Raw genomic sequence first — 18,809 nt, 5'->3', positions numbered from 1 at the left:
TCATTTCCTTTTTATCTTTATTGTTTTCTGTATTTTCATATTCAGAAAAATATGTCCATTCACAAAAATACGATGCGTGTGATGAAAAAATGAACTGAAAAAACCCCTCTTGGGCCTCTGAGTGTTTTACAAAATGAAATGACGCATGCGCTGAAGTCATTGTTTATCATGGAGGCGAATTTGATAGCAAAAGGATATAGTATTTGAAATAACGACGTTTATCGTTGCTTTAGTGTGGAATTGAATGGTTTCAGTTGTATTCCCTTGCAGCAAAATCATTCATGAATTGATTTATGTAAGTTTTCGAACGATTCACATCAAATGCAAGCTGAAATAAATTCAAACCGAAGCGCGACTGATTTCCCACATACTTTATGTAGGCTTGGACAGAAACGAGGGGGATAGGAAAGACCGAATATAAATAACCCCCTTGTTTCCACAGAAACTAGATGAATGCTAAAAATGATAACTTTTCAAAACAGTGTGTCTTATGTCATGAATTGAGAGATACAGTATATATTATGTAAAGGAGACCGACTGACAACCCCAATAAAGGGCTTTAATATTAACACTAAAAGATGAACATAATTATTACAGAATTTAATTCCTTCACGGTCACTTCTATAGACCGAGAAGCTTATCAATGACATTTTTATTGTATTTTCTATCTTTATCAGTCATTATTATATTCTGACTAAATACATCTACCAGTTGTGTTAGTTTAGTGGTTAGAGTGAACCCCTCTCTTGCAATTTCCATGTCAAACGTAAGACAAAGATAGGTAGTGATTGCTCCTTCACCAAATGCTCAGCATTTAGAATAGAAGTGAAAGTTATGGGTCTTTACATTAATGAAAGTTAATCCAGCATATTAAGGCATTGAAATAATATTGTACAATCATTGTCGGTCGGTTTTGTTTTTATTTACGTGAAGGTCAGACTACTCTGAATGTAAGAAAATATTGTCTACTCAATATCTTAAGAACCTTTTGTTTGATAAACATCAAACTTGGTATGCTGGTAACCTCTTAAGGAGTAGATTTTAAGATCAAAGGTTAGGGGTCAAACTATTCTGAACATAAGAAAATATTGTCCGCTGAGTACTCTATGCTCACACTCTTTGCATGATAGACATCAAACTTAGTATACTGGTTACTGATTTACAATTTCAAGCTTACCGACAGAGCTGATCTTTGAAATTCCGAAATGGGTATTAAATGGAAAAATACTTCTGAAATAAGATGACGTAATCTTTAGTTAACTTTAGCATGTTTAGTGTTCTGATGGTTGGAAGGTGTTCAGTGATTCCGAAGGTCCGTCGGACATTGGCAAATGTCCGGTAATTTTTGTTTTGGTCCAATCAATATCAGTTATTGGCCGGACCAAGTGTCCAATAATTTTTTTCCCAATGAAATACATGATTAGATAAATTTTCAATTTTCATCAGCATGTCCCAAAATTTATTCTGTTCTCTAGTCATTGCAAACAGATATCAAACTTGCAATCATCTTCAATTCCCCCGAGAGGGTGATAATACAATTGAGCAATATCCCGTGAAACTACAGACGTAAATAAAGCATTGAAACTATACTCTGATTAAGAAGTACTTGTACATGGGCACGTTTGATTGAACAATTTGCATTTGAGTTGCGCGAATCGCTCGAGTTTTAAAAAACGTGTATTTCATAACACTGGTGTTGAACATGGGTTGGAAAAGTTTACTCCACTGACGAATCTGAAGTGAAATGCTTGGGCTAATAAAGTACATCGCCAATGCCATTTTGGGCCAGAAATTTTAAATTTACATGAAAGCTTTCTGACATTTTGTTAAAATCATGGCCCCCTGGGGTAAGGTAGGGCGATAATAGGCGATCAAAGGTTTACATGGGAATATATAGGGAACATCTTAAAATCTTCTTCTCAAGAACCGCTGGGCCAGAAAGTTCAAATTACATGAAATTTTAAGCTTCCTGATGATATAGTGTAAATTCAAGTTTGTCAAAACCATGACTCCAAGGGTAAGATGGGGCCACAATAGAGGATTAATTTGCATATAAAATTTTGGTCTGGTAAAATGTGATATGGTCCAGTAATATCTCAACCATTACTGGACCAAATGTCCAGTAAGTACCAGAAGACCTTGGGAAGCACTGGGTGTTTAACGTTCTGCTCGAGAATGAGACATCACCATTGCTGGTAAAGGTCTGCAAAATTTAGGCCCATGCTCGGCGCTTAGAGCCTTTGAGCAAGAAGGGATCTTTATCTGCTGAGCCTATTCAATGAGTTATAGTTGTAAACTTGTTTATACTGTGAAACTTGTCTACTCTGATCTCCTAGACAAATTTTGTGTTGGATTAAATTATTAGACAGTATGTCAGATTGTACGGTGTGGTGAAGAACAGGGGGGTTTAGGGTGGAGAGAATTTGATTAAATTTCAGGGTTCGAAATTAACTCATGTCCGTAAGTCCGAGACTAGTAAAAAACGTGTCGGACTAGTGAACTCTCTATAGCACTAGTCCGTACGGACTAGTGAAAATCCAGAAATCAATCTTCAATGTGGTAAAGATTTTTAGGAAGATTTGTCTGAGTCTCTTAGATGTTTGAACTTATGGTTGATTACCTGCATGGTCAAGTGTTTGCATGACTATGACATCCTGATCTTCCAAACACATGGAGTGCGTTCGAGACCGCCGTTCTTCGAACGTTCACAAATTGTCAAATTTCTGCCGATTCCGAACGCCGAGTACACATCACGAGAACGTGTTCTAGGTGTAAGAATTGCAAGTAGTGTGGTCTGAGAACATGCACGTTTGTGCGCACATGTTCTCGTCATTCGCGACTCTAACACAGTAGTTCATAACACTATAGCTCATGACTTGGTCAATCGAGTGAATTTTATCGACTTTATTGATAAAATTTCAAACTCCTGTGACTCTAAAATCTGAGCACCAAAAGAACAGGAACATCGATCTCGAACGCACTTATGGACGTTTATAAAAGGATTAACTCGGAGGTTAATATTGTATGCTTCTGAAGATTTTGAATGCGAAATAAAATATGGTGGTCTCTTTTTCTTCTGTAGGTGTCAGAAATTGAATTGTTTGCAACTGTGATGTGTTTGGTTTGATTAAAATGAAGATCATTTTATGATATACTGAACGGACTAGTGAAATGCTTTGCGGACTAGTGAACATCAACAGTGACTAGTCCGTACGGACTAGTGCTTGAAAAAGTTAATTTCGAACCCTGAATTTTGGGGGACACAATGAAATGGAGGAAATATTTTTGGACTCTATTGTTATTAATATTTCATACTTTTATAACTCCAGATTGCTGTTGATGATGCCACCAAACAAAAGTAAAAGACCAGTCAGGGAAGAAGGGGAAGGTTGGTGAAATTATTATTCAGAATATACGCTAGTGGTCAAATTATTATACATATATACACTGTGTAGTCAAGTTATTAAACAGAATAGGCACTGTGTGGTCAAGTTATTAAACAGAATAGGCACTGTGTGGTCAAATTATTATACATATATACACTGTGTGGTCAAATTATTATACATATATACACTGTGTGGTCAAGTTATTAAACAGAATAGGCACTGTGTGGTCAAGTTATTAAACAGAATAGGCACTGTGTGGTCAAATTATTATACATATATACACTGTGTGGTCAAATTATTATACATATATACACTGTATGGTCAAATTATTATACATATATACACTGTGTGGTCAAGTTATTAAACAGAATATACGCTGTGTGGTCAAGTTATTAAACAGAATATACGCTGTGTGGTCAAATTATTATACATATATACACTGTGCGGTCAAATTATTATACATATATACACTGTGTGGTCAAATTATTATACAGAATATATGCTGTGTGGTCAAATTATTATACATATATACACTGTGTGGTCAAGTTATTAAACAGAATAGGCACTGTGTGGTCAAATTATTATACAGAATATACGCTGTGTGGTCTAGTTATTAAACAATATACGCTGTGTGGTCAAATTATTATACAGAATATACGCTGTTTGGTCATGTATTAAACAGAATATACGCTGTAAAGCAACTCTTTGTGAGCTAGTAATATCCCTAGAGAAAGGCAGGTTATGAACATTTTAAAAAGTCACAGATATTGTCAGTAGTTGACTGCTGAATTGCAAAAAAAGTTTGTCTTACGGATCAGTTGGTAATCAGTGATTCACCAAAAAAAAAAAGATCATTTTACAGTAAACTTTTTTTTTTGAACAACAGAGACTTTAATTCTAGCTCTTCTTAATTTTGATGATTCAATTACAAGTATGTGTCTAGTTTGTGATATGTAATGGTATTTAGTAGGACTTGTTATTTATACACCCAGGGATTTTCCCTGCACAATCACATTTCCAATAGGAAATCTCTTAATCCCCAAATATGAACTCCAAATTCGCAAGAGGGTCAGTACTGGAAAACGAATTATGGTTGGGATTGGATTATGCTAATTACATGAAAAACATTCATCTCTTAAATATTTGTTTTGAAGGTAGATACACAAACAAATGTGTTGAAAGAGATTGAACTTTGAATGTGTATGGTGTTTGGTCAAAAGTGATCTTTAAAATCATAGCAAATTGTTTGTCAGATAATGGTTGAAAATTCATCTAGCAAAATTAAAAGTCGATATATTCTGTTAATAAAGAAATTGAAAGAAACCTCTTCTGATGACTTTCCTTACAAACTATTGCCGCTTTGGGTATACTGCAGTTACGGATGGAATGATGAACGCTACTTATAATAATATCATACTTCTAAACACAAATTGGAACTTTTTATTTCCGCATTTTTGATAATAAAACCAACAACAAAAAACACAGAATTCTCAATCTTAGGACAACAGTCCCAATTCCGAAACTTTTGTGATGTGATCATTTCATCCCACCAAATACATGGCCTTGGGCATTAGGTGGGTTTAGTCTAGAATGAGTGTCACGTTTAAATTTATGTATTTTCTGACACTTGATGGCAGAAAGTAGGGAAAATTTATGAAATATATTTATTTTATAATTTGAAAATGTTCTGTTGTAAATCTCTGAATGTGTAATTACAAAACATACTTATATTGCATCTCTGAATACTACTAGAAATGGAAATTTTCTTTGGTGAGGACGTGATTCTAACTCAGCAGAGAGAATTAGTATTAATCCAAAGTGAATAAGCAATTAACATCTGTTTAACTTTACAGATGTGGAGAGAAAAAACAAGAGACCAAGACTTGAACAAGAGGAGGAAGAAATGGATATTGGTAAATATGATATCACTTGAGGAACTGTAGGTATCTACAGCAAAATAGAGTCAGAATTGAAAGTCTACTTTACGATCAGAAACAAAATTGTAGCATTTCTCAAAATTCAGTCTAGAATGATATTCTGCAGGAAGCTTTGTAGTTATGGTAACGCTGTATTATTGCTCGCTGGTTGATGCTAGTGATCTGATAAATTCATGCTACTGTATCTTTGTTTATTGGTGTCATGTTTCAAATTTGTGATTATATTTTTGTTAAGGTGGATTGAAAAGTCCTATACCATCCCATAACAAGCCAGCTGAGGTAAGCGAACTAATGACCACAAATAACCATTACAGTGTACCTCTCATTTCTCGCTAGTATATGCTGCTTTTTAAACTTCCCAAATTATGAAATTCAAAGTACTTCCCTCTAGTGATGAAACGATTGTCGCCGATGATCGATTGTCGGTCGTTCAGAGACCTACGATGCTACTAATCGATAACAAATAAAAGTCGCCGACATCATTGACCAAACAAAATCCGGAAATCACTTTTTTGGTCACATTTTAATTTCTGCATTTCAAACCCTATCAAAAATAAGCAAACAAAATGGTGGGAGATAAGAAGGACAGTAACAACAACATTCAACAGTCAAATAAAGGAGCCTATCTCTGATATCTTTGATACAATGAGATTATAGATAAATTCCATTACTTGATATATTGGAATTCTGATTTATTTACCTGTGAACAAATGAAACAAAAAAGAATTCAAATGTTGTTTCCATACATTTAATGATTCTGTTACATCTAATTTGAGGGGAAAACACTTAAAATGCCTATTCTGATTATAATCAATTATTAATCGATTACATGTGTCCGATTATTGCCAATAATCGATTATGGTTTTTGGTCCTATTGCCCATCACTACTTCCCCCTCCCCTGAGTTGTATTAGTGATTGTGAGTTGATTTTTAGTTTCACATTCTTATAGCTATTCCGTAAAGACCTGATTAGTGCAATGAAGCTGGCTGATACAGAGCAGTTGGATGCAGAGAACTACTTGTTGATCGCGGATCCATGGCGACAGGAATGGGAGAAAGGTGTTCAGGTTCCTGTTAATGAAGACACCGTGAACGAGGCCGTTATCACGTAAGTCAAATGGAGAAATGGTGTGATCACAAAATTTTGAAGGTTGAATTAGAAAATAGTTTTGATATCCATGATCCTAACAATGTATATTCTTTCTCATTTTTGATTGAATAGGGAAGTGAAGTCTCAAGACAGAACTGCCGGGGATTTCAAAATGTAAGTATCAACTGAGGGTTTATGATTTTGTTTTCATAGTGGCTTACCTATGCAGTGTGCACGTTTTCAATTGACGTGTCACTTACCCTGGAAAAAAGGCTTGGTTCACCTAATATTTGTAGTTTAAAGAATGGTGCAACCAAACATGCTGAAGAGAATTCTTCAAACCCCTGCATCATAATAATTCATTATAAGACTACCTTGATTCAAAATGAATTTCAAAGGTTCATAAATTAAAATGGACATGCATTACATGTTTGCACCTCTGAATTGATTTGATTACAATTTATTGTTGATGGTGTATGATACAACTAATTAATATATATTATTAGACCAAGGAAATACCTCCATAGTTTGAAAGATGAAACATACCAGCAAGGTGTTCACGAGATGACAGGTATGCAGCAGCTGGCTGACCAGGTGATACGATATGATCTGGATGACCTAGATGTATGTTGGTTGAATCAGGCCAATGAGTTGAGAGAGGAGACATCGGAAATTCTTATTGATGAATGGGTTATGGAGCAGGTCGTCGAAGCTTTTGAAAGTCAGGTAAAGCGTATTAGATGATGAGCATGTGGGAAATGCTCACCTTTTTTTTCTACATATTTATGTATATATTTGCATACCTACATGTATATACATTCCTCTGACGTCACTTGTATTCATACATGAAATTTCTGTATTGTACCTCATGTACCATTTCCATTGTGGTGTGAGCGAAAAAAAATGAATGAATGAATGAAAATGAATGATTAAGATTAATGATTTTGGTTAATTGCAAGTTATGTAATTTTGCGAAATGATAGTTTAATGTCTTGTGCATAAGTGAGCAACCCCAAAGTACATGGAGGAGAAATTTTCTTAGAAAAATTGTGATTTCTGTATGTAGTTTTGTTTGTTTGGGTTTGTTTTTTTTTATGAAAGCAGAGATGATTTTACCTTTACTTTCTGTATTATGATTAGTGCCATGAAGTTATGCAGATTAAGATGAAGACAGAAGAAGGTCTTGGAATTGAATATGATGAAGATATTGTGTGCGCAGTTTGTGCTTCTGTAAGTTCTTAGGCATTGTACGGAAGTTTGATTTATCCTGTCTGTAAAAGCATTCATTTTCAGTGATTCATTTTGGCGTGCGTCCTGCGTAAATTACGCAATGAATTTGCTCAGGACGCATTATTTCAATAACTGTACATCCCAGCGGACGCATGAAAACTTGAAATTTATGAAAATGTTTTCATTTTCCTTCCGGTAATTCGTACAAAATGTAAGCTCCAGAACATACTACACACCCGAGATATTCCGAATTAAGAATTATGATATTTCATTGGTCAACTCGCATTGCATTAACCAATGAAACAAAATGATATATATGGCATTATGGCGTGTAAACAAAACTGGGAACTAGAATTTCCTCGCATATAATCCGATTCTACCGATTTGTTTTACTTTAAAAAACGTCTAATTAAGGAAAGTTAACAACATTTTTGCAAAGTGATGTGAATGATAATATTGTCAGTTACTATTGGTAAAAAAACAAAACAAATGCGGAGTCCCCGAAATCAAACGTCGGTCCTGAAAAAGAAATAGAGGTTGAGAAAATTCGAAAGGTGGGGGAAAAAAATTTCACCAAATATGGTTTACACTTTATTCTTCGTTAAGATTTGATAAAAATGAAGAAAATGGAGAAAAATTTATTATGACAGCATTTGCACACAACACAGAAAAACTAAATGACACGAACAAAGTAGCTAGGAATAAAAACTTCCAACATTCAACTTTAAGCAGACGCGTGAACTTGGCGGATCATAAACTTATTTGTGTGTGTGTATTGGTTAGTATCAGAAAATTTACATTGCACCACTCTTAAAATTCAAATCATTGATTGATCTGTTGCATAAACTTGGTCTTGAGAATTTTCTTCATCTGAAAATCATTTTACAATATGAACTACCAATAAGAATTTTCTGCAAATGAATTATCTGATGGCTTGTAATAAAAAGCAAAATAATATGTCTTACGGCGTGACCGTGTTTGAGGGCGAAGCAAAAAATATTGGCATTAGTATCTAGATCCATAACAGGACTAAAAATGTCCCGAAATATTAGCACCTAACGTGTGAGGACAGAGCTCAATTAAAGTATTCTAACTTTAGACATTTTTGATCCGCCTATTCATTGAACACGGGAAACGCTATGCAACTGATGTAAACAGTACATTGTGACGTCATATTCAGCGTCGGTGTTTAGCAAATACACAAACATAGGAAATGTTGTACAATTCGCATTTTAAATCGAGGAGTGATTATATATGACTAAGAAAATAAGATTTACATGCTTTTATGGATTTTATGTAACATCTCAGAATAACGTGAACTTGGGTACACGAGATTCAAAATGGAGAAATACATGTCCACGCGATAGTATTCGAATCGATGCCATTGGGACCAAAATTTTCAAGTTCCATAGGTATGGTTTAATTTTTCATTAGTTTTCTATATTTTCATTTTAAACATGTATATACGTGTTACCTATAGGGAGAGCTCCGCTCTCACGGCCCTTCAGGCCGTGAGAGGGCTTCGCACTCTATAAATTCCGTAGAAGGAGGTGACAACAGTAACTTCTTCGTTAACTTGGTTTGTTATACCTGTGATTGTCAGGCTGTTTGTTTGAAGTAATGAAATTTGGACTCATTGATTTTAGCATGGGACTCATTATTGTAATCAAGGGGAGTCCACTGGACTCATGATAACCATTTTCAAAATGAATCACTGCATTTTCACTAAAAATGTAATACAATATTTGAAGCGCTAAACATTTTGCATAAACAAAATTCTTTATTTGTAGTGTGTTAGAAAAGGCGGACTAGTAGACGAAGCCTATTCTATTTGTATTTGGGGATTAGATACCTTAATGTATAATCAACTTGTTCCATTCTGTCTGTTTATGGGTTGGGTTTTTTTCTTTCAGCCTGAAAGTGAGGAGTGTAATGAGATGGTGTTTTGTGATGGATGTGACATTTGTGTACACCAGGTAAGAAATAGACGTGCCACCTTAATCTTAATCATTAAATTGATTTAATCCTATGTAAGAAGTGGTATACATGAATTTATATAGAGACCTCACCTCAGTATTTCATTTTTATACCCCCCGCAACAAGTTGGGGGGGGGGGGGGGGATATACTGGAATCGGGTTGTCCGTTTGTCTGTCCGTCCGTCTGTAGACGCAATGGTTTCCGGGCTCTAAAGCATTATCCTTTCCACCTACCATCACCATATCATATATATGGACTACCCATGGGATTTAGATGTTCCCTATCGATTTTGGGGTCCAAAGGTCAAGCACACTGGACATCGAAGTAGCAATATGGTTTCCGGGCTCTAAAGTGTTATCCTTTCCACCTACAGTCACCATATCATACATATGGACTACCCATGGGATGAAGATGTTCCCTATCGATTTTGGAGTCAAAAGGTCAAAGGTCAAGCACACTGGACATTGAAGTAGCAATATGGTTTCCGGGCTCTAAAGCGTTATCCTTTCCACCTACAGTCACCATATCGTACATATGGACTACCCATGGGATGAAGATGTTCCCTATCGATTTTGGAGTCCAAAGGTCAAGCGCACTGAACATTGAAGTAGCAATATGGTTCGGTTTGTCATGCCATTTGTTTTTTACACTAAAAAAGAGGTAGTTTATACCTATTACTAACACCCTTTGGGAGATTGGGGTAAGCGGGGGGTGTTCTTAGTGAGCATTGCTCACAGTACCTCTTGTTTATTAATGGTACACAAATGAAGTGCTGATATATTAGGGCCTTTATTTGCAGGCTTGTTATACTAATTGTACACAGATGAAGTGCTGATATGTTAGAGCCTTTATTTGTAGGCTTGTTATGGCATCCAGAAGATTCCAGAAGGAAGTTGGTTATGTAGAACTTGTGCCTTGGGAATCAAACCAACCTGTATCCTCTGTCCAAAATCTGGTGGTGCAATGAAAAGTACAAGGTAACGTCTTTCGAAGCTTGTCTTTTGTTATTGTATGTGAAATAATACATGTACATAATGTTAAGTATTTAATAAGCTGATGGAGAAGTCTTTACAATATTCCATGTTTATGCTCCTCAAATGTGATGAATTGCCAAATTTTTTAGGAGTGGTACAAAATGGGCACATGTGAATTGTGCACTGTGGATCCCAGAGGTCAGCATAGGCTGTGTTGAGAAAATGGAACCTGTCACCAAAATCTCCCAGATTCCCGTAAGGCATCCAAACAAAACTAGTTTATTTCTGTTAAACTGCCACCATTTGTGATTTTCAAATGTAGCGGTATAACAAATTGATAAGGAATTGAATATAGAGTGTATCAATCAATAGTTTAATCATATATTTGTCCACTTTTGGTATTTATTTGTCATTCATTTATTGAAATGTATCACACATTATATTAAAAAATATTACCATTAATACTAACATGTGTATAAGACATGTATTTTGACTATTTTGTCTTTTCTCAAAATGGTATTTGAAATAATAACTTCTTGTTAAAGAATGTATAGTTATTTCTTGAGTCTATCATCATTTTGACTTTCAAAGAAATTGGAGTTCCCAAGATTATTTTGTATGATTGAATGGGTATGCACATGATATTCAATTGATTCCAAGCACTTGCTTCTCTGACAGTTATTAATGAAACTTGATATTTCTCACAAATACGATCTTATTAAACTATCATCTTGTTTAAGTCTTAAAAATGACTTGGACCACTGGGTCTACTCGTGAACATTAATTATACCCCCCGCAACAAGTTGGGGGGGGGGGGGGTATACTGGAATCGGGTTGTCTGTCCGTCCGGGCTCTAAAGCATTATCCTTTCAACCTACCGTCACCATATCATATATATGGACTACCCATGGGATGAAGATGTTCCCTATCGATTTTGGGGTCAAAGGTCAAGCGCACTGGACATCGAAGTAGCAATATGGTTTCCGGGCTCTAAAGCATTATCCTTTCCACCTACAGTCACTATATCATACATATGGACTACCCATGGGATGAAGATGTTCCCTATCGATTTTGGGGTCAAAGGTCAAGCGCACTGGACATCGAAGTAGCAATATGGTTTCCGGGCTCTAAAGCGTTATCCTTTCCACTTCCAGTCACCATATCATACATATGGACTACCCATGGGATGAAGATGTTCCCTATCGATTTTGGGGTCAAAAGGTCAAAGGTCACGCGCACTGGACATCGAAGTAGCATTATGGTTTCCATTTAAATTCTTTAACGGCTTTTTTCATCGCATGGAGATGCTGTGTTCCTAGATAATCCATTTCTCCCTACAAACGAGAATACCCAAGGTTTGTCATGCCATTTGTTTTTTACACTCAGAAAAGAGGTAGTTTATACCTATTACCAACACTCTTTGGGAGATTGGGGTAAGCGGGGGGTATTCTTAGTGAGCATTGCTCACAGTACCTCTTGTTTCATAGGGCGGGTGCCCTATAGTAATCACTCTCTCCGTCCATCAGCACTTTTTATGGCAGATGATAACTTTGAGTTTCCTTGGGAGGATTTTCATTGATTTTATACCTGATACTTGGATTAGGCATAGGAGGACCCCTTTCAATTTTCAGATTAACAGTTTAGAGTTTAGGACTTAGAATTGTTTTATATCAAGAAGACAATAGCATTTTCTATAGCATATAAGAACTTGAGATTACTTATATGATTTTCATAGAATTTGAAGGTAATACTCCGATTAGGAAGAGGAAGACCTCCTTGCAATTTTCAGATTTATTGGTTTAGTTGTGATGGAATTATGGGACGTTGAATTTTTCATATTAAAATATTCATTGTGAGGCTATTTCTGACTTGTCAGTTATGTAACAAGCTTTTTCCCGGAATATGGAGACATCTAACACTTGAATAGGATGCTTGTATTGAAAACAGGATGGTGGTATGTGAATTTGGCATTATATTGGGAGATTTATTAAAGACAAAATATAGTGCTTTATTGAAAATGGTGATAAATCAAAAGGTGATTATTTGAGAATAGACTGTACTGATAAAATCCCTGAGCTTCCCATTGTGTTTTGTGGATGTCAGTGGTAGAAATACTAGAAAACTTCTGATGGTTTTAGTGATGCTAATATGTAATTGGTTGGCTGAGGATGTGTTGCCTATATTTTTTATGTCTGTATCAAAGGGTGTATTGTTTTTGTCCTGTCTATCCAAATCTTGAATTTGCTGAAAACTTTTGATTGATGAATTATAGAGCTCTTATTTTTTATTTGTGCATTCCTTGTGACAAGACCTTTCTTTGATGCCAATTTTTTTTACCTTTTAAGAAAAGTTGACCAAGACAATCTTATTAACTATTTAAGGTAGGGTTGAATCAATATATCAAAATGTACCGGTATACGTCTGTCCAGCGATATACGATACGGTGTTTCTACGATACGATATAATGTCGGGTTTAAAAATAGCCCTTTTAATAGTCGGGATCGAAGTTCATAATTTAAAAATGGCTTCTAACAGGAACACGATTCCTCAGACTTTACATTGTGACATTGGAGATTCCTCAGACTTTAATACCTGCTTTTACATTGTTACACATCGGAGATTCCTCAGACTTTAATACCTGCTTTTACATTGTTACACATCGGAGATTCCTCAGACTTTAATCCCCACTTTTACATTGTGACATTGGAGTTTCCTCAGACTTTAATTGTCATTGTTTTGTTATGAAATAAAAGATATTAAACCACTTCATTTTTTTTTATTTTGATATTTTACTTCAGAAAATGCTTAACTACATTGTAAATCCAATATATCGGATATCGCATCAGAAAATATTGTATCGTATCGGAAAATCTTGAGCAATATACACCCCTAATTTAAGGTAGGGCTTTCATATTTTGTATATAGATTCCTTATGACAAGACCTTTCATTTGTTTGTTGTCACGGGGCATAGCGTTTTGCAAGAACTTTGCTTTCAAGGTTTGCTATTGGTCATTGGTTTATTTATCTTTTTAGGCCAGCCGTTGGTCACTGGTTTGTTGCCTTTGTAAGGATCGGAGTGGTGCCTGTATTCAATGCTCTGTCAAGGCCTGCAAAACGGCATTCCACGTCAGCTGTGCTTTTCAGAGTAACCTAGAGACCAAAACAATCCTGACTGATGACATGGCTGATGATGGTGGGGTCAAACTTAAGGTATGCAAAAATGCTGCTAGGGCTTTTGAGAAATGTTTCTTTCTGAAAGGCTTTTTTTTTTTTTTTTTCATGTCTGAAGTCTTTGAAATGTTATATATGCATCAAAGTTCGGAAGAGAACTGTCCAGAATAAATAAAAAATTTCTGCCGCGCACTTTGATGAATTCTAAATTCGACAGATAGATAACGGAGTTTATTATTGAATTTTATTAAACTCGGGTGACCTATTGCAATTGGTTTTCGTCCGTCGTGCGATAACAATTGAACATTATTAACTTCTAAATAACTACCAGTCCAATTCTTTTCAAATTTGGTATGAAGCATCATTGGGACAAGGGGAACATAAATTGTAAATTTCAGAACTCCAGTACCCCTGGGGCCCTAGGGGTGGGGCAAAAACTGCCCAAAATTAACCAATTTTCAAAAATCTTCTCAAGAACCATACACATGTAAGAAAAACTAAATGCATAGTGATGTAAAGCAGGAAGGCCTCTACCAAAATTGTAAATTTCATGATCCCCAGGAGAGGGGTTCTGACCCCAGGGTGGGGCCAAACTTGTTATATAGTGTTTATGTGTAAAACACTTAAATTACATTTTCTTTAATGCTATTGATACTAAATTGAGAGTAAAGAGATATTTAGAAAGAACAGGTAGTCCTTTACCAAAATTGTAAATTTGATTATTCCAGGAGTAGGGGTTTTGGTATCAGGATGGGGCCAAAATGGTCAGTTATTAAATGTGTGAACAATAGACATTTTAACTTCTTGGTATGAAACATATTTGGAACAAGGGGAACATAAATTGTAAATTTCAGGATTCCTGCACCCCTGGGCCCTGCCCCAAAATGACAAATTTTCAAAAATCTTCTTAAGAACCACACACATGTAAGAAAAACTAAATGCATAGTGATGTAGAGCAGGAAAACCTCTACCAAAATTGTAAATTTCATGATCCCTGGGGTAGGGGTTCTGACCCCAGGGTGGGGCCAAACTTGTTATATAGTGTTTATGTGTAAAACACTTAAATAACATTTTCTTTAGTGCTTTTGGTACTAAATGGATAGAGCAGGTAGTCTTTTACCAAAATTGTAAATTTGATTTTCCCCAGAGTAAGGGTTTTGACCCCAGGGTGGGGCCAAACTTAGTATATAGTATTTATGTGTAAGTTTGCTGATACTGTATGAAATCTAAATGCATATTTAGGAATAGCAGAAAAGGATTTACAAAAAATGGTGAATTTCACAACCCCGGGTTATGACTTTAGGATGAGTCCAAATTAGTCATATCTTTTGATGTTTTAATGTTAATACACCTATTATTTAAAGCCTTTCATCAGTGTATGCACTTTTGAGGGCAGTGAAGTTTTAAGAACACATCTTGTTTTATACTGTTGCTGAACATTAGAATTTAGCTTAGATATTCAGAACTGGAAATTTTTTCTAGATTCCATAGCCCATGGAAGTAGTGATACTTTTTCACTAGTATTCAGGTGACCGATAAGGCCTGTGGGCCTCTTGTTGTGAAATCCATAAAAGATACAATAAGAAAGAAATGAACATAAGAGATTTTCTGAGTTACAATGTTATACACAAATGTAAACAGTAGTTGTTTTGTCAAATGGACCCTTTAATAAATCACCTTAACTGATAATGTTTACAAATTTACTCATACAAATAATATTGATGATAACAAATACCCCTGTAAAATATAACGGTCACGGAAAAGTGTGACTGACAAAGTAGAGTTGGTGCTTAAATGCCAGAATGCGAAAACACATAAATGAATATTGTAACACAGATAAAAGCGGATCTGATAATAATGGCAGGTATACCTTCAAAAAAATATTCATAGTCATTACTTGTAATGTTTATTGAGTTCTGGGTTTGATTTATAAATTTTTTATAAGAATCAAAAGATTTTCTGACACAAGATAAGAAAAGATGTGATTTAATTTTAAAGGCCTACTGTCCGAGGCATAGCAAGAAAGGAGAAAGAAGAGGCTCAGAGTCTGACTCAGAATCCCCGCGGAAGAGTATAGGAGGGTCGCCTAGGAAGGAGCTGTCAGACGAAGAAATCGCCAAAATGAGGGCAGAAAAGTTAGTATGGGATTTGTTCTATACATAAATTTACCAAAAAAGTACATGTTGAATTCCTTGTTGATGAATATGAGTACAGGTTTATGTACAGGTAACTGAAGTGAATTGTGTACAGGTGTGAAAGGCTGCAGCAAAGTGAATTTGATTTTATGTAGAGAGTGAGGGTGATTTATTAAAACTTTTCTGTTTTTGATTGATTTTGTAGAATGCAGCAGCTGAATGAAGATTTCTTCACCTCTGTAAATGTGGAGGAAATTGCGTCACATTTAAATCTCGATGAAAGTGCTGTTGAAATGGTCTTTATTTACTGGAAACTGAAGAGAAAGGTCTGGCTGATTGATAAACCTCCATTTATCTCTCCTGTTTTTCTTTATTTTACAAGAAATTAGTACAATAGGCAGTGTATATATACTGTTGATTATTATTAAAAGAGGACTTGTACCCACTCCCAGTAGGATTTGCATTTGCTTTGCATTTATATGGTATAAGAGAAAGGAGGAATTCCAATGTACATGGGATATTCCAATGAAGCATTTGCAACATGTATTGCTATTCCCATTGTTGACATACCGTGTGAAGCAAATGACAATACACATCCAGCACGTAAACATTTTTAATGAATGATAGCATACTGGATATACATGTTTATTTACTATTGTGTAATAGTTTTTCTGTGTTTTACAAGTATTATGGATTTCAATGACTTTTCAGGCTCAGTTTGACGCCCCTCTGTTGACGCCTAAGAAAGAGGAAGAGGAACTGCTGGAGAAACAACAGGAGGACTCGCTGGTCGCCAGGATGAAGATGTTTGTTCAGCTCCGACAGGATCTAGAGAGGGTAATAGAAACATCTCTCTTTCAATCACGGAGGGGGTGGACTATGTCATTGGATTATGGAGAAGATGGAGGGGGGTTATCTGTCATTAGATTATGGAGAAGATGGAGGAAGGGGGGGATTATCTGTCAGATTATGGAGAAGATGGAGGGAGGGTGGGGGGATTATTTGTCAGTAGATTATGGAGAAGAGGGGGAGGGGGGTATCTGTCATTAGATTGTGGAGAAGATGAAGGAAGGGGAGGATTATCTGTCAGTAGATTATGGAGAAGATGAAGGGAGGGTGGGGGGGATTATCTGTCAGTAGATTATGAAGGGAGATGGAGGGATTATCTGTCATTAGATTATGGAAATTTTTTATCTGTTAGATCTTGGAGAGGATGAAGTTACTATATGTAGTTAGAACCTAAAAAGTTTAAACATTTTTCTGTAGACAGTATTTATATCTATCCTCTGTAGTTTAGACCTGAGAACATTGAATGATTCAGCCAGATTGTCTTATGGCTAGTATCTTGTCTAGTGTTTTTAGCTCACCTGAGCTAAAAGCTCAAGTGAGCTATTCTGATCACCCGTATTCCAGCGTCCGTCCGTCTGTAAACTTTTTAACATTTTTGACTTCTTCTCAAAAACCACTGGGCCAATTTCAACCAAAGTTAACACAAAACATCCTTAGGTAAAGGGAATTCAAAATTGTTAAAATAAAGGGCCAGGCCACCTTCCAGGGGGAAATAATCAAGAAAAGGTAAAAATAGGGTAGGGTCATTAAAAAATCATCTTCTCAAGAACCACTGGGCCAGAAAAGATGAAATTTATAGATAAGCTTTATTAGGTAGTGCAGATTCTAAATTGTTAAAATCATGGCCCCCGGGAGTTGGATGGGGCCACAATAGGGTATCAAAATTTTACATACAAATATATAGGAAAAATCTTTTAAAAATCTTCTTCTCAAGAACCACTGAGCCAGAAAAGCTGAGATTTTATATGAAAGCTTCCTGATATAGTGCAGATTCTAAATTTTTTAAATCATGGCCCCCGGGGGTCGGATGGGGCCACAATAGGAAATCAAAGTTTTACACACAAATATATAGGAAAAATCTTCTTCTCAAAAACCACTGAGCCAGAAAAGCTGAGATTTATATGAAAGCTTCCTGATATAGTGCAAGAACTATTGGGCCAAAGAAGTTCACATTTACATGAAAGCTTTCTGACATAGTGTAGATTCAAGTTTGCAAAAACCATGGCCTCCAGGAGTAGGTTTGGGGTCATAATAGGGACTACGGTTTTACACGTATGCAAGTATATATGGAAAATCTTCTGATATGGACCAAGGTGACTCAGGTGAGCGATGTGACCCATGGGCCTCTTGTATTTTTATTATATCCCTTCCCGAAGAGATATACTTTTGGTGAGATACAAGAAGGTGTCTGTGTGTCAGCGTTTAGATAGTATCTGACTTGTAACTTGAACGCTTTGAGGCCTTGGTGTCTGTGTGTCAGCGTTTAGGAAGTATCTGACTTGTAACTTGAACACTTTGAGGCCTAGAACCTTCAAACCTTGTTAGTTAATGTTCTTGAGGGTAAGGTGTGTTTCAGCCTAAAACTAGGTCGTTTTGACCTCAATGAAGATTGGTATGACCAAATATAATAAGCCTTGTCTTATTCATAATTATACCCCCCGAACGAAGTTCAGGGGGGTATATAGGAATCACTCTGTCCGTCCGTCCATCTGTTTGTCGCCAGATTCGTGTCCGGGCCATAATTTCTTTGTTCTTTGACTTAGGCATACCATATTTGGCACACAGGTGGATCACCATGAGACGATGTGTCAAGTACCTTCATGACCTCTATATGACCTTGACCTTAAGGTCAAAATTAAAGGTTTTTTTACAATGGATTCGTGTCTGGGCCATAACTTCTTTGTTCTTTGACATAGGCATACCATATTTGACACATGAGTGTATCACCATGAGACGATGTGTCGGGTACCTTCATGACCTCCACATGACCTTGACCTCAAGGTCAAAATTAAAGGTTTTTATAATGGATTTGTGTCAGGGCCATGACTTCTTTGTTCT

The 18,809-nt window shown here is 36.0% G+C and overlaps 1 protein-coding gene across 1 annotated transcript in view; it reads left to right on the top strand.

The window, feature by feature from the left end:
• The window catches only part of LOC125680092 (uncharacterized), a 77,530-nt gene that overhangs the window by 3,563 nt on the left and 55,158 nt on the right, over positions 1 to 18,809 (top strand). Inside the window, exons 2-15 of the mRNA XM_056153498.1 lie at positions 3,330 to 3,388; positions 5,240 to 5,299; positions 5,559 to 5,602; positions 6,274 to 6,431; positions 6,546 to 6,587; positions 6,920 to 7,139; positions 7,554 to 7,643; positions 9,557 to 9,619; positions 10,480 to 10,598; positions 10,745 to 10,850; positions 13,630 to 13,806; positions 15,766 to 15,902; positions 16,108 to 16,228; positions 16,614 to 16,739. Coding sequence (XP_056009473.1) covers positions 3,340 to 3,388; positions 5,240 to 5,299; positions 5,559 to 5,602; positions 6,274 to 6,431; positions 6,546 to 6,587; positions 6,920 to 7,139; positions 7,554 to 7,643; positions 9,557 to 9,619; positions 10,480 to 10,598; positions 10,745 to 10,850; positions 13,630 to 13,806; positions 15,766 to 15,902; positions 16,108 to 16,228; positions 16,614 to 16,739 — 1,512 coding nt within the window. The 5' untranslated portion in view covers positions 3,330 to 3,339. The remainder of the gene's footprint in view (positions 1 to 3,329; positions 3,389 to 5,239; positions 5,300 to 5,558; positions 5,603 to 6,273; positions 6,432 to 6,545; positions 6,588 to 6,919; positions 7,140 to 7,553; positions 7,644 to 9,556; positions 9,620 to 10,479; positions 10,599 to 10,744; positions 10,851 to 13,629; positions 13,807 to 15,765; positions 15,903 to 16,107; positions 16,229 to 16,613; positions 16,740 to 18,809) is intronic.

This window comes from Ostrea edulis, chromosome 2 (genome assembly GCF_947568905.1).
Source record: "Ostrea edulis chromosome 2, xbOstEdul1.1, whole genome shotgun sequence".
NCBI lineage: Eukaryota > Metazoa > Mollusca > Bivalvia > Ostreida > Ostreidae > Ostrea > Ostrea edulis.
The sequence above is the reverse complement of the archived record's forward strand: the minus strand, read 5'-3'. Positions and strand labels throughout refer to the sequence as shown.